The sequence below is a fragment of the Enoplosus armatus genome, chromosome 10, assembly GCF_043641665.1.
Source record: "Enoplosus armatus isolate fEnoArm2 chromosome 10, fEnoArm2.hap1, whole genome shotgun sequence".
Classification (NCBI taxonomy): domain Eukaryota; kingdom Metazoa; phylum Chordata; class Actinopteri; order Centrarchiformes; family Enoplosidae; genus Enoplosus; species Enoplosus armatus.
In genome coordinates, this window is record NC_092189.1 from 3995296 (window position 1) to 4018502 (window position 23207).

Consider the following 23207-nt stretch of genomic DNA (forward strand, 5'->3'; position numbering starts at 1 on the left):
GCTGATGACACAGTCCTCTGGGATGTCTTTCAAGCCCAGACTTCCCTATTCCTTGTCATCACAGCGAGACACTCACTTTGAACACTTCTCTCAACGGTGTTACTCAAAGTTAAGATGTTCGGGCGGAGATTCAGTCACTCGCCTTCCTCTTAACCAATGAGCCGAAATAGAAATATTCTAACAAATGAGGATTCTGTCTGTTTCTTTGTTGACTCAATTGACTGGGTCAAGACCCTCATAGTGCATAAAAAATATGGCCACTTCTTTGTCCCGCCGTGCTCCCCACTAAAACACTGCCTGCTCTCAATCCACGTGGGGCTGGATGAGAAGCGACCTGCATGTGTCGCTAGCAGACGAGAGCCGCTCTCTATCGAAAGGCACACATCTTCACCACGGCTTTTTCGCTCTCTCACTCACTCACTCACTCACACACACACTCAGACACACACACACTAGTGCTGTCCGTAAGGTGCTGAAGCGGCTTGCAGGCGTACATACATATGAGCTATGTACATTATTAACACCAGGAGGCTCAAGAGAGGAGAAGACACCAATACATTGTTCACAATCTGCCAGTCTTGTCTCTCAGCGAGTCTGTCGTTCTGTCTGTCTGCGTGTTGGCGGGTGCATTGTCCTGAGGTCTTCAGACAGACAGATATACACATACACACACATATACACGTACACACACACACACACGCCTGCTTTCCACCGCAGAGCAAATCAGGGCTTGAAGATGATTGTCATTTGTTATCTTGATCAAACAACATGCCTTTGATTCTTTTTGCAACCCGCTGATAGTAAATAACGTCCTGTGACAGTTTGCGTTCACTGCTTTGTTGTGCACACAGAGTGCTTCTGGGAACGCACCAACTTTGTTCCATCCATGTGTCCCAGTAAAGCATTTAAGTGCAATGTTTCATGCTAACACTTGAGCTTACACTGTTTTGAGACGGCGGGTAATTGGTTCAAATACTTAATGGCTAATGACACGTGGCTAAATGTGGGGAGTTTTGAAACAACTTCCTGTGATCAACGTTAAAAAGTGAAGGTTTTAGGTGATTGCATACAGCTTAAAAATCACAACAAAACATGAGGACGTACAGCTAGGCAATACTGATTCATCATACATTATACATATTCTATACATCTGTAGGCTGTGCAATAAAATAGAGTTGAAATTTTCACAACTAAAAGCTAATTCTTTTTTTCATTTGGCAGTGTATGCTAAAGTGTTAGCACAAAGCAGCAGAGACAATGACACACGGATGATTGTGGTGCCCAAAAGGCCTGACGTAGTCCAAAAAAAAGATGTGGACATGTATAATATTTATTCCATGCGTCTGCACACGTGTCTGTCGGTGTGTTCGGTCCACGTGGTCTTAAATTTCAAGCTGCACGCGGAGGGTCCGGAACACCTCGCAGACATGTGAAGATGATGAAACTGACATCACACAGACCCTCGCGTACGTACAGATGCAGACATGATAAATTGGGCTTAAGTGCTCGCCAATTAGGCAAGTCAAGCCCACTGAGAATTCAGATAACACCAGAAAGCTATTTCTCCAATTAAAAAGGGAAACGGAGAGTTCATGGCCCAGACAGAAGCAGTACAGTAAAATCAAAGGTTTTGAAGCTCGTCCTCTTTAGGCTCCACGCTGCCCTGATGGAGAAACCAGGCGATCTCTGTCATTCCTATGCCCTGGAAGCAACCGACGACACTCCCCTCATCTGGGGTCAGAGGTCAGGAGGGAGTGACATCGGAGGTTTTCATAATGACGCTTGCGCGCATCTCGTGGGTGTGGCTGGCCGCCGCAGACGCGAGAGAGTTCTGGCTGTAGGTGGGCGTCCAGCCGTCGGTGTGGTAGCTGATGAGGGGGTCCGGGTCTCGCGTGCTGGTCACCCTGAAGTTGGGCTTGCCCGCGCTGACGAAGGTGGCCATGCCGGGAAGAGAACACGTGGGGAGCCTGAGGACTGGTGTGTGGTAGTCCCGCCTCCAGCCCATACCGACACCCTGTCAGTTAAAACAATGAAGAAAGGAATGTCACTGTATCCAACACTGGCCAAAAACTTTTATTTTCTTACTGACTACTATTATTCACAACAGAAAATAACATTCAGACATTCTACATTACAGCACAGTAAAGAAGACTGTAATCTTACTACTGATAAGAGGTAGAGTGTGTGTGTGTGTGTGTGTGTGTGTGTGTGTGTGTGTGTGTGTGTGTGTGTGTGTGTGTGAGCATAGTGTTCACTGCGGGTACAATGTACCACAAAAGGATAACCTCAGATCAGAACTGTTAATGTTTGACAGCCACAGTTCCTGACAAGGCCCTCCCTTTTTGCAGTCTCTCACACATTACAGGAAAGAACACACACACACACACACTTTCAGACAGATAAACACAAACACACACACACCCTGTTTCAGTAGTTAAGTTGAAACAGGTAAAAACCTGTTTATCTGAAGATCAGAGCAGTTAATCATTGATTCATCACTCTCTCCTTGTGCGTTTGTATTATGGGAGACTCACCTCTTTAGTGTCCTCTGTGTCGCTGTCTGTGTCGCTGCCTGGGGAAATAAAGAATACACGAAAACGGTTCATAAATTAGTATTCAGAAAATTTTGCAATAAGTCATCCAGAGATCACAAACAACAGGGAGAGGTAAAAACAGACAGAGAGAAATACATGGAGAGCGGGACAAAGAGGAAGAGGTCAATAAAACCTTGATTTTAACCAGAAAACCATAGTGACAAGGCTCACATCCAACAGGCCCTTTGAACTGTTCAAACAGCGCACACAGTAGCACAATAAAATGTACACGTCAAGTAAATATAAGAAAAGAAGGGATATGTGAATGATTCTAATTTGAACCCTGACTCTTCCAGTCATGGTGGCAATAGTGAAAGACTAAAACCAGAAAGACAGATGGAACGATTACAACTGTAAACTGGTAGAGCCGCCTCTGCCTGAATGACAGAGGAAGAGAGGAGATGGATCAACAGATCTCAGGGTGGTAATGAAAGTCAACTTTGTTTTACTCTCCAGCATGAATCTGTTTTGTAATAGGGGATGATGTAATAACAGACATTAACAGTTCATGCGGTCATCATCAGAAACACACTTCTGTGGCTTTTTTTTGATCAAAATCAAAAACACAGTATTTGATTTGAGCTTGACAGCCAGATTAAGCTGTGTGTTTTAACATACCAGTAGTATAAACCACACCCCAGTAAGCTGTGTGTGTGTGTGTGTGTGTGTGTGTGTGTGTGTGGTAACCACCATGTTCTAAGGCAGCCTGCCGATTGAAACTGTGGCTCTGAAAAACTTCGACAGCTTCTACAAGCCTGGTCCCATGTAACTAATCTCACAACAAAATGTGTGTGAAGCGTGATGTGTTAGCATGGGCGCGCGTGTGTTGTCTCACCACAGCAGGAGGACACAGGAGAGATCTGGAGCGGGTACGAGTGGGAGGAGCTAACAGTCTGCTCTTCGTTCTCTGTGGTCACTTCAATTGTCTGACAGACGAATGGCAGCTGCTCGCTGGTGATCACATGGTCGTCTACTGAGCTGTGAATGGCTGTGGACGGACGGGACAGGAAATGCGTCTGAAAATATCACAAGATCAGCTATTCCTACACCTCAAAAAGTGTAGTTATTCAATATTCAGGATGTCTTAGGATATAGTTATTGTGCTGCCAGAAACATCAAAATGTAACTAGCAATCTGTCTGTCCAAAAGAGACACCGGTGTAGTACCTGAGGCACTGTCCGTCACTGTAAGCTCTACTGTCTCCTGCTTGATCACTTCCTGTTTGGTATAGTCAATAGGTCCAACATGACCATCAGGAAGAGTCCTGTCCGGAGATGGAGACGCTACCTGAATGTGAGAAGGGCACAGAGAGGAAGTAGAGACAGATCGTTATGGAGGGTCGACGTTGTCAATCGTGCATGCAGCATTTGTGGACGGTGACTTACTGAAAACACACAAGTTTATTTATGCCAGTTACATGCACACCACTACTCATATACCCATCAAAACTCTAGTTGGGATGTAGTGACCCAGTGCAGAGACTTGTAAGTGAGGTTTGTCAACAGCTTATTCCATACCAAGACCATACCAGGATACAAGCTGATGTCTGGAGCATTTCAGGCATGTAAACACACTAATTAAACTGACCAAAACATATTACTACAACTAACCAGACAAATATCAAACAAGCACTCTTGATGAAACAAAAAAGTGGATGTCGTCTTGTTTATTTATTTCAGCATTCCTGTTGAGCGGGCTGAACACTGAGAGGGTAGTTTAGCATTTCTGACTCATATTGCTGATTTCATTCTTTATTATTTCTTACATTAAGTCCTATTGTTAAGTTAGGTTGTAAGTGAAGTAAATTGAATGTTTCCAGTCAGTTTAAGAGTAATCCTTCTTTAGTTTCAGACTCAGATTCGGTGTATGTTTTCTGTTCCTTCCTGTTGACTGGTGTTGAAATAGAAGAAGCCAATTCCATAATTGTTCGTTAACAAGGTGGGGAGGTAGTAGTACTAGTTTTATTTGTACATAGCTTGGTGAGACACAACCAAAATGGGGGAGGAAGGCTTGGTTACTGCACCTCCTCCCTGGCAAATGTCTGCGTCATGTGGGAGGCGGACCCAGGGCTGATTGTTCATGTTAAGACGCTCAGCTCAGGACTGAGGAAGATTCCCAGAAATCTTTTGATCTGAAAACACACTCTTCTTTTGTGGTGTTATTATTTCCAACATGCTGTTGTGTTCCTGCAACGTTGCCACTTATGGTGAGCAGAATACATTTAAAAAGGGTTAAGTCATGTGTGAGCAACCTCTTGAAGAGAGTCACGTGCCCATAAAAACCACAACCCGACCCTGCAAACGTTGTGGGTTTCATGTGTAAAATGGCTTTTGCATGTTCATCTACCTCTTTGTTTCCCTTGGGCCTCCCCTCCTTGTCTGTCTTCTTCTTTCCTAAATGGACAGAAACACACGCCTTTCAGGAAGTGATTTATATCTGACTTAATAGATTAAATATGGAATTATAAATATGTCCTTTCAAGAGACAATCAAGTCTAGAGAAGTGATAAGAGTTCTTAAACACCAAGCTGAGGAGGAGGAGCAGCAGCACGCACCTTTCTTCATGCTTCTCTCTGACGAGGAGAGCATCTTATACACTCTGAAGGCATTAGTTCCCTTTTTGATGCTTTTATCCTTCACCTCCTCGATGTCTGGCAGGCTGTTCATGGCACAGCGGAAGTTAGCCTTCCACGTCTTGGGATCTGGACGGTCTATGCCCGGCTGGTACTTACCTACACATGCACATGCACAGAAACATCACAATCAAAGTGTGTTTTTGGCCTACGTCACAGAAGTCATTTTCCAGGTTAATAATTATTCAATTAGGATTTTTATCATACATTATTCAGCTTGCCCACTGTTCTGCTAAAGATTAGACAAAATAACACAGACTTGTTATGTGGATTTGTTGGGTCTGACACGTCATACAAACATTGTGACAGACAACAAACTATGACAGGGGACCAAACGTTTTACCTTCTGCACAGCAGTCTTACATTGGAAACGTTCTATACAAATAAAGTTCTTATTATTTAGTTTGACAACAGCTTGTGAGCTCAAACCTTTTTTCTTCAAACAATTAAAACAATATATTGTTTCTTTAAAAGCAGGCAAGAATCCAGCTGATTTTTATTAAACTTCCTCTTTACTGACGCAGGAAGGTCTTGTGGGACTTTCTACTCTTACAGAAACACATTAAAGGATGTTTCCTGTGGCCTAATACAATGGGAGACCTGATCATTTTGATTTCTTAGCTAAATATATTATGGAAATCGAAATGTTCTTTCATTTAAGACATACAAGTGGTGTGGTGTCTGCTAGGCATGAAAATGAAAACCACTGAAAAGGAGAACCACTGAGCATATAGTTGCATCTGTGTATTTACCAGTGTGTATGGCCCATCTCATGAAGAGCGGAGCATCTTTCTCCAGGTCCCAGCCGTGACGCGCAGCATGCATCCACGGGATCTGGAAGATTCTCTTTTCCTACGGACATTTACATTTTGTCAGCTTTTGAACTTTAATATTAGTGTGTGTGTATATATATTTGTGTGTGTGTACACTTACTTTGTTAACCCATTTGAGCCCTGGTATCTGGCAGGAGTTGATCTGTTCCTCCAGCCACGGCCGCATCCTCATTCTCTCTACTGGCATCGTGTCCTGTGAGCACACACAAATTCAGACGCAAACACGCAGTCATGTACATACATTGTAAACACCAACATCACTGTCTAATTTATGATGTGGAGAACGTACAGGTGTCGTAAAATACTGTAAACAAATAAAACTCTCAAAACATGTCTGTAACTGCGGCCATGTAGTCCGCTCCTGTCCGCAATCCCTTACTGACCCTCTTTGTCGGATTCCATTTTAAATAAAATATTTGATAGAGGAGAGGGAGGACAACAGAAAGAACTAAAAAGGAAGATAATGAATGCAGCATGTTTATCAGAAAACGGTGAAAGCGATCTTCGCCCAGCCCACTACATTTGATTTAAGAGCAGGGTTATGATCCCCGCAGTCTGATGTGATCAAAGTCCGGTGGGCCAGATCGGCCAGTGAGCATGGCACTCCCCATGCACGGTACAGTGAGCCAACACACTGGCTCCTGACGTGAGAATGAGATCCCCAACAGGTCAAACAGGGTGACATGGCACAGCATCAAATACAAAATATTATCCCTTATGAGCCACAGGCTTGAAACTTCCAGCTGCATCCGGCTTACTGCTCAGTGAAACGCTGCATACAGCACACACAGGTTGACTGACTGTACAACGCCATTTGCTCTATATTACTGGGGCCAATAGAAGCTTAAAAAAGGTATGGTAGTAGTTAAAGTATGTTAAATCGGACATTTGCAAGGCTGTGTTCGTGAAAAAATGAGTCATCAATTTCAGGGTTAAAATGCGGTAAGAAAGGTAGGAAATCATGTGGGTAGGCAATAATCTAAAATAGTTTCAGACAAACACTGCTAGTTTCAATACTATGTGGCAATGTGTTTTTTTTATGATTGCACAATGAGGGCCATTTACTGTCCTTGGTTTAAAAAAAAGAAGGTACATTTAATCAGTAGCCAGGCTGTATATGTATGTATTTATGAATAATAACCCTTTAATCACAATTTATTTTTAAAATTAAATTTTAAATTATGGTACTTTTGAATGTTTCAATTCATATTATATAAACATTTCAAAAAGTTTGCTTCACATATTTGTGCTTCACTGCTGACCTGCTTTACTGACAGCCACCCAAATATATAGATTTAATTTCTGAAATGTTCAAGTTGCAAATGAGGTGGATACTGTGTTACTTGTGCAGTTCAAGTAACACAGTTCTCACAGTACTGTGATTTACTGACACATGCACGGAGGCCTGAATACAACATGAATATTGTTCACAGGTCAGTCCATTTCTCCTCCTCACGTTACAAAATAGTTATAACTGCACCACTACAACTGCATTAGTCCCTCTGACACAACACGTTGTCAACTATGAGCAAATGCCAAGTCCTAGCCATATTACCTCCGACATTTGGTAAATCTTTGTAATAGGGTTTATTTGGGATCAATGTCTGTGTTTAACGTTAGCACTGTCAAGTCAAAAGTTAACCGCGGTCTGTTTGCCTACTGTCTGCCAGCGTGCTGACCCAAAAAACAACCGAGCCAAAAGTGAAAATAAACACCGTACCGAGTCAACAAACGCAGAGAAAAACTACAGTACTACTTTCACTTACACAGCGAGCAAGGGATCCGTCATGTCGTCCTGTAGGAAGTCTGTGCGGTGTGTGCGTGAGCGCAAGTCAACAGCGTTAATATGCGGAAATAAAATGTTACCTGTTCAGTTTGGACGGCCTGTAGCTTCACGGTCCCGCTGCCGGAACAACAAGCGCAGCTGGAGTTGGACAAGTTAATTTGTTTGCGGTTTTAAGTGGGTAAAATGAGGGAAAGTGGGGGCCGTCGTTTATTTCTGTTTCTGGGTCCAGACCGAAAGCAAAACAACGGCTGGCTCGGGAAGTGGGGGCTCGCGCTGGAAATCCCCCTCCTGCTCGAGTGCTCTCGCTTTGGGTCGATCTCGAGCGGCGTCGCGGAAGTCTCTTGGCCGCGTGCGCGCTCCCCAGGAAAAACCCGTCGCGAAGAGGGCTCACTCTGCTATTATTTCGTGGTACCACGAAAGTCAATGCATTGCTAATATAGAAAAGCAGACATTAAGGCTGTCAATCGCTATATTTCCCCACTCACAATATCTCTTATTGCGCTGTCTCCCTCGTGTCCATGTGTGTCTCATACAAAGTGCCTTTGGGATTGTTTTTTTACATACATAAATACTACTAAATGCCTATTATTTTTTTACATACACAAATTCCTGCTAAATGCCTATTATTAAAAATATTGAAGGTCGAACGAAACAACTTGATTGATAATGTAGCCAGAGTTTAGCTGCAGAGGAGAGCGCATGGTGAAAAATGAACGCCCACTTTTGAATCACTTTCTTCAAAAAAAAACATAGACGATCTTTGAGCTGGATTTCATTTTCACTTCCTCCATCGCCTACTCCCTAACCCCCCCCCCCCCCCCCCCCCCCCCCTTTCTGCGCGGTTGATGTTAGAAACGAAACCAGAAACTTTGAGCTACAAATGTGTTTTTAAACACCCCACCTGCAGTCATTTGGAAAGTGCAGATTTTGACTTCATTTGCCTGCTTCTGAGTTGTGTTTTCAAAGACTGGCCACAGTGCATTTTATATTGAACACAAGAGTCTCGATTTGGAAGGGGTTTTTTATTTTTTGTAACACCGTTGCAGTTACTGATGAAAATGTGCATATGATTTAAAATGCATTGTATCTTAATAGTTATTATAAGATATATATATATATATATATTGCCAATAATGTGAATGTATTCATTTGTAGAAGGCCTATCCTTGTGTTCCTAAAACCAAAGACGAACTTTTTTTAAGTCTTTGAACACAGGAATTAATATCCTGACTAATATATGAATTACTTTATTGCACTGTGTCCACATTAAAAAAAAAAAACCCAACAACACATCAATGCATGCTTACAACTTTAAGATGCAGGTCACATGCATTTTCAGATGAAGTTATGACCATTCGTAACAGCCCCCCCTCAATGCACGTACACACACATTGCCCTTTGTGTTTACACCAGAGAGAAAATAGCTTTTGAAAAATACAGGAACAGAAAATGGGATGTTTGACGAACACTGTTATTTAATGCCTACAAACCAAACTAAAGACATGTAAAGTGGTTCAGGAGGTAGTTTTGAAAAAGTCATACAGGGTCAGGCCACAGCCCTCTGGACAGGCAGACATCTGCTTAGAGTCTGGGTTATCTCTTTCTGACACACACACACACACACATGCTGCAGCTGAGACTGGGGAGGGGTCTGATAAACTGATACAGACAAACTAATACAGTTTACACTTAAACAGCAAGACTGATGGGCCAAAACTAAAGGCAGACATATGGACAGGGAAAAAAGACATCATACACATGGTGTGCAGTATACATATAGGAGGGTTTAACCATCAGCCTTTGTTCAGACTGAGATACGCAGGAACAAGAGCGGCAGCTGGAATCTAAAACGTCACCTGGCTGTGTGCACAGACTGAAGCCAAGGAGAAAACCTTATTCTTCTGTGTTTTAACAGTTCCAAATGGTCCGATCTGTGCATCAAGGGTTAAACTGAGCCAGAGTTTCAGTTCCTGGAGGAGTGAACCTTTGAAGGACTGCTGATTCACTAAAGGCCACTAACTAGACCATAAATGCCTCTCTGGCTTCCTCTAGTGGTTGCATGTCCACACGCCGCCGCCAAACTATCATAGACTGTTGATCATTCATATAAACAAGTACACCACAGGCTCATTGCCTTCATCAGCCGTGATAACAGAAAGTCTACAGTCGGTGGTGAGTTGACATTTTACAACAAGACGCACAAAAGCTGAAAATGATTACTTGTAATCATTTTTTGAGACCCAGATGGTCAAGTCCTGACCTTGGAATGAAACCATCCATTTTTCTTTTCTAAATACACATTTGGATTTAAATATGTCAACAAAAAAAAAATAATTATATATATATATATATATATATATATATATATATATACAGGCTGTATCAAATGCAGGAAATGTCAAAACTTCATCACAGTGTGTTTGAGAGGCATCCCACAAGAGACTCCTTAACTCTGGGCCTCCATTTGTCAATATTCTTGTCCAGGACAGGAAACAGAGTGCATCATTCAACACTCTTGCTGGGGCTTTAGCTCAACGCCACTTTGACTGTGCTGCCACCTTCTGGTAGAGAAGTTCTCCACAAATCGGTAATAAATAAGCTTCAGATTGCTCAAAATAAGTTTATAAGGGGTGTATTTAAATGAGGTCTCTGTACACACTTGGCATGTCTTCAAAGATTTCAAAGAAGAATGCAGTTTCTGGTTACATAACGGATGGTCCTAATGATGCAGCAACAGGTAGTTCAGCTAATGTTTTTCAATTTTTCGATTAAGGACAAAAATGCATTTTTTTTTTTACACACTGCTTCCAGGGTCCCTGAAGCAACAGCTGACTGGCAGGGGTAAGAAATGGTGGTGAAATAGTAAATCACAAGTTTAGCTCTGGTTGTTTTTGTCTTGCCTAACTCGTATGGAGTTGTATTTGTGTCAAAATCAAAAACATTCTGAACGCAGAAAAGTGTTGTTATTATTATTATATGAACCATGCAAACAAAAGTCAATTTTTGACTCAATACATGCATTTGTGTGTGTTTGTTATTATCCACATTCAGTGCACAATAATGACCTCCATGATGATTTGAATCTAGCTGCCATTCTTCTTCGTGCTCCCTTGCTCCCCTAGTGATGGGACTAGGGATGGGATTGGAGACAGACCAGCTTTAAAATCTGTAATTTTGCCTTTTCCCTTCTGTATCGAGGGCCACAATGTAAATAAACTTTCTTTACTTTTGTCAATAACGTAATGGTGTGTGAGGACTGGGTGACTACGGTCTTGCGTTAACCTTTATCATTCATTCATTCTTCAGAATACAGAGGCAATGATAGTAGGAATGTAGTCCACCTACAGTGAGTCTGTGATCTACTGAAAAAGGAAAGAAATATTCTAGATATTCTGCAACAGTACTCATATTATATATATATATATATATATATGACAGTATTCATTATTAGCATTGTTATTGCATTGCTCAGCTCACTTTGGGTAGCTTTACAGTCATCATACGGCTACTTAAACATTACTACATTTCTGAAGAGGCCGATTAATTCCAAAAGCCAACATTGTTTATGGTGAAATACGTTTGGTGATTTTATTTTCATGTTTCATGCCCTGATTAGAGACTCGGTCACACAGTCACTGTGATCTATTTGTGCTTGTTGCATTCAAAAACTGGCAAAAAAAAGTTGTATCCTTTAAAAATAGTCAAGTCAAGTCAATTTCATTTGTATTGCCCAATATCACACATTTCCCTCAAGAGGTTTTACAGTCTGTACAGCGCACGACACTCTGTCATTAGACCCTCGGTTCAGATACAGAAAAAAAAAAAACCTCAGCAAGAGCAGCAGAGGAGGATCCCTCTCCCAGCAGACAGACATGCAGCAGATGCCGTGTGTCCAGAATACAGCAACATAGTGAGATTCCAGGAAATGATTACTTGTAATCATTTTTGTGATCATTTTGATCATTTTTGAGACCCAGATTGTCAAGTCCTGACCTTGGAGTGAAACCATCCATTTAAATATGTCATAAAATATATATACAGGCTGTATCAAATGCAGGAAATGTCCAAACTTTATCACAGTGTGTTTGAGAGGCATCCCACAAGAGACTCCTGGGGGTGTATTTAAATGACCTCTCTGTACACACTTGGCATGTCAATCAGTTCTGACAGTCAAGATGACATTATTACAGGCAGATTGTAAACATATATGAAGAATCCAGGAGGAAGTCGAGCAACGTCTAGGTGCTGCCAAACAGACCTGAGCCACACCACCAACATACAACATTAGGTTTCTGCAGTAAAAGTAGAAAAGCACATTTGGATTCTCCACGTAGTCACATTAAAACTATATACTTATCCTGGTTCAAGGACAGCACCGAACTGGAGAAAATGGATTGACAAAAAATGTAATTTCCCCCAGAGGGATTAATAGAAATCAGGTGAATAGATATTGGTAATTCGACTCAGTTTCCCCCACGGGTACGCAGTTTCCCGTAGGTAAAAATAAAACATCTTAATCTAGGCAGGAAAGTAGAAGTCTTTGGTCAACATTGAGACGATGCAGGGGATCTGCTTCTTGCCACTAAATCCAGGTAGGTCGGAGGAGGACTCAAAGTGTACTGCCACCTTGTGGTTGACTCGGGTCATGATCTGCATCAGCTCCAGCTGTCCCCTGTAACGCTGCAACATCTCACACAAGGCCTGCATGAACCAGGAACCGTTGTAAGTGTTTCTCCATGAGTAGTAGCCTGCAGGACAGTATGCTGCGTTAATGAATAGGTGCACACAGTGCTTTGCCATGAACACACTGGATACAGGGTTTATATACACAGACAGTCATTTAGTGAATATAATGCAGTTTTATGAAATACTATGTTACCTGGAGCAGTGGAATAGGCATACAGGAAATCTGCCTCCACAGGGATCCTCTCTGACGTTTGCTGGTCTACACTGTCAGTCTCGAGGAAGGCTCCCTCATCCAGGTCTGAACCACGGCACGCCTAGAAAGGACAGGAAATCCAGGTATACTCTGACAAGTTCAATTGTGCCTTCAGCGATTCAGATTTCATTGGAGCCACATCTCTGTGACGTGTGAGGAGTCATAATGAGCACAGAGTTTTGACTTTGGGACCATAATTTACTAAATCATGCTGTATTGCTGAGACCATAAACTCAAGAGGAAAATGTTTGCTGAGGTAATAAATCAAGTGAGAAGTAGGGTCATTTTCTCATGGACTTCTATGCTACCTGACTTCTTTTTGCAACCAGTGGAGTCGCCCCCTGCTGGCCATTACAAAGAATGCAGGTTTAAGGCACTTCTACAGCATCTACAGGCATGGCCTCAACCAGAATTTTGGGAATACTGAAGCCATAAGATAATCAAATATCCATCATTTGTATGTTGTCAGTAGTGGAATGTAAACTTGACCTCAGTGTCCTCCATGGTAGCGAGCTGTGGCCCTGCATACAAGTGTCTCAAAGACACGTACTGCAAGTGATGGCACAAGATGAACAGTGGGCATACTGAACTGACCTGTATGAAGAAGAGCTTCGGCTTTCCCACCAGACTCCTGCAGTGATTTCCTTTAAAGTATTTCGTCAGGTTTTCCAATTTTTCAAAGTCGTCAGTGCCATATATCACCCCCTCATTTCCGTGACTTAGCAACACACATGCAAATGAGGCACAACTACTGTGGTCCTCCTGAGACACTGGAAACACACACACACACACACAAAAACAGATAGAAAACAGTTACATTGCAAGTCCAGTCCTGTCTCGTTTTAATTGTTGGGCAACATGGTATTCCGAGGACTGATGTTTTAGCATCTAGCACTTACCTGCTAGTTATCATCTAGCATGGATGACTACTTAACAGTTCTCAGTTCAGTGTGTTGGGAGTTAGTAAAGTTAGTAAAAAGATCATTGAGTACCAACACTGGATCCTTTAAATAATGTGTTAACGTGGCAGTGAACAGTCACAGCGGTAACCTTGAATGAATGAAAAACTGTCGTTTCTAGTACCACTTGACATCAGTTGTCTCATCTGACCCGCGGTCTGATCGTTGAAAAATCGTATCTTATAGCCCAGATCAGTGAAGGTCTTCACAGCAGAAGCAGCATCAACGTCCGTCCCATTACGGGGACTCATCCCTAGAGAGACACACACAAACACGCTGTAAAGTAGGAATGCAGCAGACTTTGACTTTAGTCGCACTGCTCCCATCTCTTCTCTGTAAGCATACCACCTCTCCACTGGTTGAAGCAGGAATATTAAGGAATGTGGAGAATATGATCTGCTCGGAGATCAGGTTTTTTTTTTTTATTCGTATTGTTGAATTCACAGAACACCTGTGCAAGTGACCGTGTAATGAAACAGACGTGTGTGTGTGTGTGTGTGTGTGTGTGTGTGTGTGTGTGTATGTGACTTGCTGGATGGGGGTATTTACTTGTGCTACTGTGGAAGTTCTTGTTGTTGATGACCAGACAGGTTCCGATGCAGGGGTAGTCCATCTTGTAGCGGTACGGGTCAGAGCCTACTGCTTTACTGCTGCTGGGGACAGAGGCCATTTCCTCAGCAGTCCTACTACACACACACACACACACAAATGCACAGACTTGTGAACACACGTTGAAATGATTTGAAACCTGAGGAATTTGTTTAGCACCGCCAAACTTAAGCAGGCTTTCGAGAGGATGGTGAAAAATATTATTTGATAAATAAATAAATAAAAGCTGATGAATTACATTTAAAAAAAAGACAACCTAAAATCATGAAATTGGCAGAAAGGTGAGCAGCTGCCTCCTGTATGAGAATTATGACCCTATATTTTCAATGGACAGAGCATACAGGTTTAGATACATAACACATGGGTGGTCAGACAGTCATCAGTGTACAATGATTACCTCTTTATAAAAACTTTCAAGGCGTCCACTGTGTCCCCACCACTGTGCGCGGCACCATTACCGCGACGCTCAGCCATGTTCCTACAGGCACGAATGCATAAGAGGCAGCGATGTAGACAGTGGAAACAACAACCAACATAAAAACACCAACTTGTCCTCTATTTCCTGGTATTCCTTTTCTCATACCAGCCAAAGCCACTTCAGAACCATTGAGCAGGTTAATATATATATATATATATATATATATATATTTATACCCAAATTTGAGCCAGCACACTGGAATTCTCTGAGAAGTCAGAAATTAATCAAGAATAACATACAACCACTAAAACAATTTTTTTCTGTTCAGGAATGCAAGTAAATAACTGTAATTTGGCATCTCAACCAAAAAAATAATAATGTGCTTTACTATTTTTTTCTGCTTTTTTGTAAAACAGTAAATTTTAAAATTCACGGATAACAACAATAATTATATTTTAGCATTAAAGAGATCATTTTGATTAAAGAGCTTGGCTTGCACATACTGGTGGATTAACCATTAAACATAAAAAAAAATATTTTGGTAATCAGCAATACTGTTAATTTAGGGCAGCGGTGGGAAACACCTTACACTGGGTGGTGGTCTAATAAATGTGTTAAGCACTGTATATATATATATATATATATATAAAAGGTCTTTGTTTCAATGAGTGTCATCACGCTTTGTCATCATATTAGGTTCATGTAATCTCACACGGGATGCTAAATTACGCAGCAACTTTAAACGGAATCCGACTGCAAACTCAACACCAGGGCACCAGTGTGGTTTAACACAGACCACAAGAACCAGACTAGTTCTTCCTGGAAGTTGTTCACTTTAACGTCTTGGTTAGGGCGGTTCAGAACATCCTATAATATATGGCAATAGTATTACATCACGATATATCATACCGAATATACTGCATGTGTCATTATACGTCTAATTATACGTCCGTGCTTGAGAGTAAGGAACATCCAGCACTGTTACGTTAGGACGCAGCGAAACTCCATTGACAAAACATTATTTACAGCAGCTGTCAATCAGCAAAGAAAGGTCAGTAAAAAGGACAGATTATTAGCAATGAGTGTCAATCGACGTCTGTTCACGTCAAGGTTGTGTAATAACGTGTCACGGCGTTGCGTAATACTGGAAGGGCGTTGCGGGAATATTGGTTCAAAGCTTGATGTACTAAAATGTCATTTTAACACGTCTGTCGAACCAGAGCTCTGCCTCCGTCGATGTAGATATAGTCGTCTCCCTCAGGAAGCAACGTTAAATTACAACGGGAACATGTCACCAGCTAACGTTAACTTCATTCCCTGGATAAACACGACGAGTGAATATGAGTTGACTACACCTACAAAACTTTTAGTTTCTCTGTTATAACACACTAGAGAAGACATTTTGGCCACCAGCGTTAAGTTTTAATTAATTTACAACTACCTCCAACATCAGAAAACTCATTTTGTCAGGTGCGACATGAAGTAACGTGAAGTAGGCTGTACGTTACCTTGTAAGGTAAACCACCGACTTTACCAGTCCTGTTAGCTAACAGTCGAGTCATGTTTCGTCAAACTCAAAACTGTAGGTGTAAATAATAATACAAAAATACTCTTTCCAAAAGAAACGTACCTTTTTTTTGTGAGACGGTGCTAGAAATCGTTATTGGTACCTACCCGTCCTTACTATCATTATAAGGAAATATCAGCTTGTTCAAAGTACAGCCCTGAGACTCCCAGCCAATCAGGAACCTGCTCCCTGTTTGAACAAGGCGCACCTTGACCAAAGGGGGTATTTGATTGGCTGAGAAAACGTTCCGGTACCGTCACGACCAATCCCTCCAGTTTAGAAAATGAAAATACAACGTGTTTAAAGCAAATAAAATAAATTACTTTATAGAACTCAAACAAGGGAAACCAACTTGATCTCAAGCATTCAACATCACCTCAAAATAGAATTTATTATATTCTTTTGTCAACAAAAACATGCTCCTATTTTTTGCCTTTATTATACTTGCAGTACTGTATTTATCTAACAACGATCCCAGATGGGCAGGATTTGGGCATACACAATGAAACATCTAAAATGTCAAGCTGCTTTCTCTATTAAGGCCTTTCAATCATTTCCAGCTGATGTTTTGCTTATAATATGCAGTCTTTGAGTCTTTAACCTGTGTGCATTTGTGTGTATGGCATCGTGCATTATTTCCGAGTCTCATTCTTCTTCTGTCTTTTTTCCTGTTGGTCATTGACTCCTCTCAGCTGATGCTCTGCCACCCGAATATGCTTGCTCTCCAACAGCAGAGCCGGCAAGCTGGACGCCCCATACTGGATGGGAGGAAAAGAGGGAGCATGTCACCATGAGAAATGTATTGAAACTCTTGAAAAGCATCAGCTGTGCGTTAAAACTTCAATATGATCAACATAGTTTATATTGCTAAAGTTGTACAAGACACACAAATAAACAGATAGCATTCAGGTCGTTATTTCCATGATTTATAAAGTCGATATTCACATCATCAGTTTGTGTGTGTGTGTGTGTACCGTCTCTTTCTCTTTGGGGTGTTTGTGTTGGTAGTCCAGGTATTTTCCGTTGAGCTCTCTGATGTCATGCAGGAAGGCTTGGCCTCGTCTCAGATCAGCTAATCGGACTTTGAGTTCAGCTTTCTCCTTTTGCAGCAGCCACACCTGCCTCTCTGCCCTGACCACACACACACACACACACACACAGTGTAGAGGTCATAGTGAGGACTTGGATGGAAACAACCTTCACAGGAAGTTTTACTTTTTTAGGGAAGGAAGGTTAATGATTGTTTTTAACGCTGAAAAGACATTTCTTGTGTGTTAATTATATATCTATCTGGATGTTTTAATGACTTTTAGTTTATTCACACTGAAGCGTTTCAATAAGCTGAGTTTGTGGAAATGAAAACTGGTGTGTTTGTGCCTCTGAACTCACCTCATCAGCTCATGTTTGGCATCCAGCAGTCTCTGTGTCTTTGTGCGGATCAAAGAACCCACCTGACACACACAGACACAAACACCAGCAGCACAGAGGGCACAGTAAACACAGGCTGCCAACAAGACCATGGTATCTGTAACAAGACTTTGAGTCCACAGCAACACTAGCTGCTCTGTGAGGCTGTACTTGGGCACAGCGGTGCTTTGCGCTAAACGCTAACATGCTCACAATGGCAATGCTAACATCCTGATGTTAACAGGTACTGTATAATGTTTACCATGTTTGCTGCTAATATTTGCTTATTAGCTTATTAACACAAAGTACAGGCTAATCGGAATGTCATAAGTATTTGGTCACAAACCAAAGTATTGACCTAAAGATAGTGCTAGATGAAAAGCCAGAGGCTCAACAAAGTTATGATAGTTATGACCAAAATGTATGCCAATCCAACCAATAGGCGTATTTCACTCAAAACCACAAATTCCAAGCTCACGGTGGTGTTAGATGAAAAGTCAGGGATCACCTAAGTCTGTACAAAGTCAGAAATGTAATAGCAATTCATCTAATAGCTGTTGATAGCTGAGATATTTCAGTCTAAACCAACCACACATTGCCATCCCTAGAGATGGGGCATGGCTAAAAGCTGGTTGCCAAAGTTACCTTGGCGTTTTCTCTTTTTAGAACCTTGAGCTCCTTGTAAGAAGAAATCTGGAAGAGAAAAAACACCAGTGAGTACACGTTTGATTAAAATTCGGATATGAATCGGTACCATTGTGTGTTGTAGCATGTATGATCACATTTATTGTTGACTTAATACCACACTGGTGTCTTAGATGCTCATTTTTGGAAAAAAAACACATCAAATCCTTAAGATCAACACTTTGCTGGCATTCATGCACATTAACCTCAAGGAAACCACTCATATGAAGAAAAAACAACTGTTTCACAATTTCTTATGCAACAAAATGCTTAAACAGTTTAGGAATGTGGTTGTAATTCTGTACTAGATTCTCTAATCAGAGGCTTATTGCTTTATACCCTGATAGATCAGTTGGTGGCAATAATATTCCGAAAACATCTCGAAAACTAGACAGAGTCCAGTTGCTGTTTTGCTTGAACGTATCACAAACTTAATAGAATTTGGAAAGTCTGACCTTTTCCAAGAGCTGCTCTTCCACATTAGAGGAGAAATTATCAATTGACTGTTTGACTGCTTTAGACTCCACGGACTCTCTGAAAAACACACACACATGAACACAATGCAACCATTCTTAACTTGCAAGAACAATGATTAAAGTTGTGAATTGAAAGTGGTTACTGTGTGGTGACATGATATGAAAAGGGTCAGATTACAGCCTGCAGACATCAAGGAACACCAAGAGGATTGTTGATTGTTGATCGTAGTTCACCTGTACTGGTCACAGAAGTCAAGGAAGGCATCCAGAACCACCTCTGACTCTGTTCCTCCCTGACGACCTCGTCTCTTCCTCCCCCGTTTGTCCGTGTTGGCCTTGTCTGGTTCTGCAGATGCACTGCCTTCAGGTGCAAGGATGATGTTTTGGTGGTTCAAAGTTTCACAAAGAATAGTAAAACAAAAAACAAAAAACCAAGACCTTGGGAAGAGTTCTGTTAACCCATTACAATAGTTCCTCGATTTCCAAATCTCAGTTTACATTTATAATGTAGAACGAAATAGTAAAGACAAAAGAAGCTATGAATGACGAGCTGTTTCCCCTTGTTTCCAGTCGTTATGCTAAGCTAGGTTACCGTCTCCTGGCTCCAGCCTCATGAATGTACACATATGAAAGTGGTATCAATCTTCTTATCTAACTCTCTGCAAGAAAGCATATTTCCCAACATGCCCGAACTACTCCTTTAAACAGAGTTGAAACCAGAAGCCAGAAGTCTTAACTGACGTAGCTTCTTGTGCTCTTTTCTCTTACCCGAAGAAGACTTTCTAGATTTAGACGACTTCCTGGTTCTGTACAAACGGTTCACCTTGGCCTTCTTTGGACTTGGGTTCTGAATAAATTACATAAAGACAATGATGAATAGTGAAAAGTCACATTGTGGGCCAAATTCCTGTGGATGGCTGCTGGGCTCCTGGCAACAGCAGTCTGCTGAAGTTAGCCCATACCCAACTCCTGTCCTCGTCCAACACCTCCTCATCAGAGGACAGGACTTTCCTACGGCTCTGCTGGGCGGTGCCAGTGTCTGACTCCTCCTGGAAGACAGAAAATGTAACATAACATCGTCTCAGCATAGATACAGCCTCCACTTAACTGAAGTTCCTTCCCTAGTGGTATACTATAGACACTGCCATTGTTATTGGAGACATTATCGTTCACGTCCTTGCCTGAGACTGAGGGTCACTGGACTTTTCACTTTCTGATTCACTCTTTGTCTTCTTGTCCTTCTTCATCTGCTGACTTTTCACGGGCCTTGTCGGGACACAGCGACGGATAAATAATTTGAAGGGAAGACAAACAGATCAATGCATCATTATAGGAGACAGACAAACAAGCACATGGACAAAGAGGACGGACGTAGAGCAGTGTTACGTCTGGATATTAACAAACAGAATAGGATGCGTGGCCATGCAACAACCACAGTCAGACTATTATTAGCTACACAACAATTTCTGACCCTTTCCCCTAATCCCTGTCCCATCCCACCCCCACCCCCCCCCGACCCCTTGGACCCAGAACAAACTTATGTATTTCATCACAATTCTTACACTGTATTTACTACATTAGTATTGAACCTAGAATAATCCTTTACATGGATTACAATGCAAGTGCTGTATTTCGCATATATATACTACTAACTGTTTTTGTTGTTTGTCTTTCTGATCTAATCTTTGAGAGCAACTGTTTCCTGTAAGGCCCATTGTAACGTGGTGTGCAATACTGGGTTGTACTAATAAAATTGTCTTGATTTCTCCCACCAATCACGTGCTTTGGGGGGCAAGTTATGAATGTATTTATAAATGTGAGTGTCTTTAAGTATATACCTTGTTGACATGTTGGTATGTGTATATAGGTCTCTATTCAAGAGTATGACAGAATTTTTTTCAAATTAGTTGATCTATTTTACATTCTTTCTATACTCACTTAATTCACTTATACCTTTGTTTCTACCCTGGTGTAAAGAAAAGCCAAGTACGGCAGCAGACTGTTAAACAATGTGTGAGACTTCTCAATAAAGCTTAAAAAGCATTCATCAGGAACTCTGTGAATGGTATATGGCAGTGGTGCTTATTTTTAGGAACACAATTCTATGTCCGTATTATTTTCTTTTAATTTCACTATCATACATACATTTTAACAGTCCAAGCAGCCTGGCTTTATAATAAATAAATAGACATAAACTTCTTAAATAACCCTTAAATTTTGTTGTCTTCTTAATTAAATGTATGTATATTTTCTTTATTTATATATAAAAATTCTTCCACCCTTGAAATCAAGAGGGCTTCACGACCCCTCGTGGAGCGTTGGCGACCCCTGGTGGCAACCACTGGTACATGGTAACCTCTACAAATGGCCTCACCTCGCTGCAGACGTCTGTCCAGCACTCCTCCTCTTGGCGGGCTTGTTCCCAACCAAATGTTTGAGACTGTTGGCTGTTGGGGGAGGCTGGTTGCTTGGATCTGACTCTACTCTCTCCCCCTGAGGTGCTCCCTTCTTTTTCTGTGTTTCTCCTTCTTCCTCGGGCCTGTTCAACGCAGACAGAACAGTTGGGAGTACGAGGCTTTAACTGAGATTAGCTTTCCTCACATTCACATCATAATACAGTAGTATCAGTGTGGAAAGTAACAGTGGCAAACAAATTCCTTTGACCTCACCTGGTTTTGACCTTCCCTCCAGCACTTTTCCTCCTCCTCCTCTTCTTCTCCTCCTCCTCCTCCTCCTCCTCCCCCTCCTCATTCTCTCCATCCCTCTCAGTCTCCTTCCTCTTCAGAGCAGCTCCACGCTGTTTAACAGTCGTCTTCAATGCCTGAGGAATGCCCTTTCTCCCAGCTTTCCCTTTATCTTGTCCCTTCTCTAAGACATTTAAATCTTCCTCCATGGCGGTGCTGTGCATTGGGTTACCTAGGCAACACAAGAGTTCTGGTCAGCACAGGATGGGTGGTTTGACATTATGCGGGGCTCTGGAAACAAGGCAACTTAAATAACCTGAGATATAAAAGTTGAAAATGTGCAGATATGGAGGCAAACTTTGTCAAAACTGTAACACAAGATCAGGAGTATACAAACAAAAAGTGTACAACACAATGCACTGTCAATCCACGTGTAATAGCTCTATCCTCCATTTACAACATTTAGTTCAGCAGCCATATTGAAGTGCTGTTCGGCTTCAACTGGCGTACTCAAAAGAATCCATTTGATTATTTTTAAGGTGTTAAATTTGAATGGTTTCTTGCTTTTTTCACACCTTTTAAAGACTCATGAAGACATAATGACACCGACAGTTGGCAAAGACACAGCCGTACAGTGTAACAACCCACCATAATTTGGCTCCAGTCCCTCCAGGAAGCTAGCCCTCTCTATCGCAGACAGGTTGGGAGACTCCATGTCATCAAAAGATGAACCTTTCTGGATATGAACACAACAGAGAACAATAAAACTCCATAATTCAGCACGAAATCAGTAGTGCAAATGCCACAGTGACCATTGACCAACTCACTTGCGGCACTGAGGGCACTTTGGCCCCTCTGCCGTTTTTGGCACTGTGGAAACAAAGAAGACAGGCGACTTAATCATCATCATCATCATCATCCTCACAGCCACCACCAGGTGACACCTCCGACCAAAGGTCTCCATCGCCTCCAGGCTAGCGTTTGATGCTGACCCCAAGTCTCGTAGGGAGCCGTCCATTCAGCAATGCAGCACATTTACTGCAAAGCTAATTGCCTTACAAATGTGGCCGAGTACTTTTTTTTTAATAGCTCTTCTACCATTTGTTATGCTTATATAACAACAAGCCCTTATTTTCTCAGGTAGTTTGACCACTTTTCTCACACACACACACACGTAAAAAAAAGTACAGAAACGTTACTAACGTTAACGTAAATGGCGGTACGAATCAATTAAAACCGTTGCAACTTAGCTAGCTTTGCTACATGCCGAAACTAGCAGCACAGGAGTTGACCGATTTTTAGAGTATTTCCAGCGGTGTAAACGTTAGTAATTTAATTAATTTCCAATGTGTAACGTTGACGTTACAGTTACATTTAGTTACCTATAGAAGAGCAGGGCGACGTTACATCGTCAGATTTTCAAATGACGATTGTGACTGTACCAACATACGAGACAGCAGTGTGTGTGTCGTAGATACGTGTTCGGATTTCTGGCTAGATTATAACTCATAACAACTGACATTTCTCACCTCATTTGGAACAACCGTAGCTTACTTAAATACGTTTGTTTTGTAAACACTCGGATCTCGAACTGAGACAGCTTCCCGCGAATTGCTTCA

General features: G+C 41.7%; 3 protein-coding genes across 3 annotated transcripts; all 3 read right to left on the bottom strand.

Moving 5' to 3' along the window:
- Positions 1–936: 936 nt before the first annotated feature.
- On the bottom strand, positions 937–7862 carry irf2b (interferon regulatory factor 2b). The gene is made up of 9 exons (XM_070913136.1): positions 7826–7862; positions 6160–6252; positions 5979–6078; positions 5149–5325; positions 4941–4987; positions 3761–3881; positions 3430–3582; positions 2535–2572; positions 937–2014 (listed from the first exon to the last, which is right to left on the bottom strand). The coding sequence occupies exons 2-9, from the start codon at positions 6244–6246 to the stop codon at positions 1745–1747; spliced, it is 993 nt and encodes a 330-aa protein (XP_070769237.1). The 5' UTR covers positions 6247–6252; positions 7826–7862; the 3' UTR covers positions 937–1744.
- Positions 7863–11556: 3694 nt separating this feature from the next.
- Positions 11557–16487, bottom strand: LOC139291022 (caspase-3-like). The gene is made up of 7 exons (XM_070912908.1): positions 16401–16487; positions 14750–14830; positions 14293–14429; positions 13868–13996; positions 13379–13554; positions 12725–12845; positions 11557–12593 (listed from the first exon to the last, which is right to left on the bottom strand). The coding sequence occupies exons 2-7, from the start codon at positions 14824–14826 to the stop codon at positions 12364–12366; spliced, it is 870 nt and encodes a 289-aa protein (XP_070769009.1). The 5' UTR covers positions 14827–14830; positions 16401–16487; the 3' UTR covers positions 11557–12363.
- A 231-nt stretch (positions 16488–16718) lies between these two features.
- cenpu (centromere protein U) lies at positions 16719–22606 on the bottom strand. The gene is made up of 14 exons (XM_070913784.1): positions 22581–22606; positions 22401–22458; positions 22237–22324; positions 21574–21820; positions 21279–21443; positions 20086–20170; positions 19867–19953; positions 19673–19751; positions 19139–19265; positions 18884–18962; positions 18390–18437; positions 17727–17788; positions 17312–17468; positions 16719–17095 (listed from the first exon to the last, which is right to left on the bottom strand). Exons 1-14 carry the CDS (start codon positions 22604–22606, stop codon positions 16970–16972), a joined length of 1434 nt encoding a protein of 477 aa, XP_070769885.1. The 3' UTR covers positions 16719–16969.
- Between the last annotated feature and the right edge of the window lie 601 nt (positions 22607–23207).

What these genes read in the sequence shown, in the direction of transcription:
- cenpu (XM_070913784.1), bottom strand. Translation starts at nt 22,606, where the DNA reads ATGGACGGCTCCCTACGAGACTTGGG. An exon ending in GGAGGGAAGGTCAAAACCAG is followed by an intron (nt 21,444 to 21,573) that starts GTGAGGTCAAAG and finishes TGCGTTGAACAG; the next exon opens with GCCCGAGGAAGAAGGAGAAA. An exon ending in TGGACGAGGACAGGAGTTGG is followed by an intron (nt 19,752 to 19,866) that starts GTATGGGCTAAC and finishes TAATTTATTCAG; the next exon opens with AACCCAAGTCCAAAGAAGGC.
- LOC139291022 (XM_070912908.1), bottom strand. Translation starts at nt 14,826, where the DNA reads ATGGCTGAGCGTCGCGGTAATGGTGCCGCGCACAGTGGTGGGGACACA. An exon ending in TTGAAAGTTTTTATAAAGAG is followed by an intron (nt 14,430 to 14,749) that starts GTAATCATTGTA and finishes GTGTGTGTGTAG; the next exon opens with TAGGACTGCTGAGGAAATGG. An exon ending in TGCCTATTCCACTGCTCCAG is followed by an intron (nt 12,594 to 12,724) that starts GTAACATAGTAT and finishes ACTGTCCTGCAG; the next exon opens with GCTACTACTCATGGAGAAAC.
- irf2b (XM_070913136.1), bottom strand. Translation starts at nt 6,246, where the DNA reads ATGCCAGTAGAGAGAATGAGGATGCGGCCGTGGCTGGAGGAACAGATC. An exon ending in GGCTCAAATGGGTTAACAAA is followed by an intron (nt 6,079 to 6,159) that starts GTAAGTGTACAC and finishes AAATGTCCGTAG; the next exon opens with GAAAAGAGAATCTTCCAGAT. An exon ending in ACACAGAGGACACTAAAGAG is followed by an intron (nt 2,015 to 2,534) that starts GTGAGTCTCCCA and finishes TTTAACTGACAG; the next exon opens with GGTGTCGGTATGGGCTGGAG.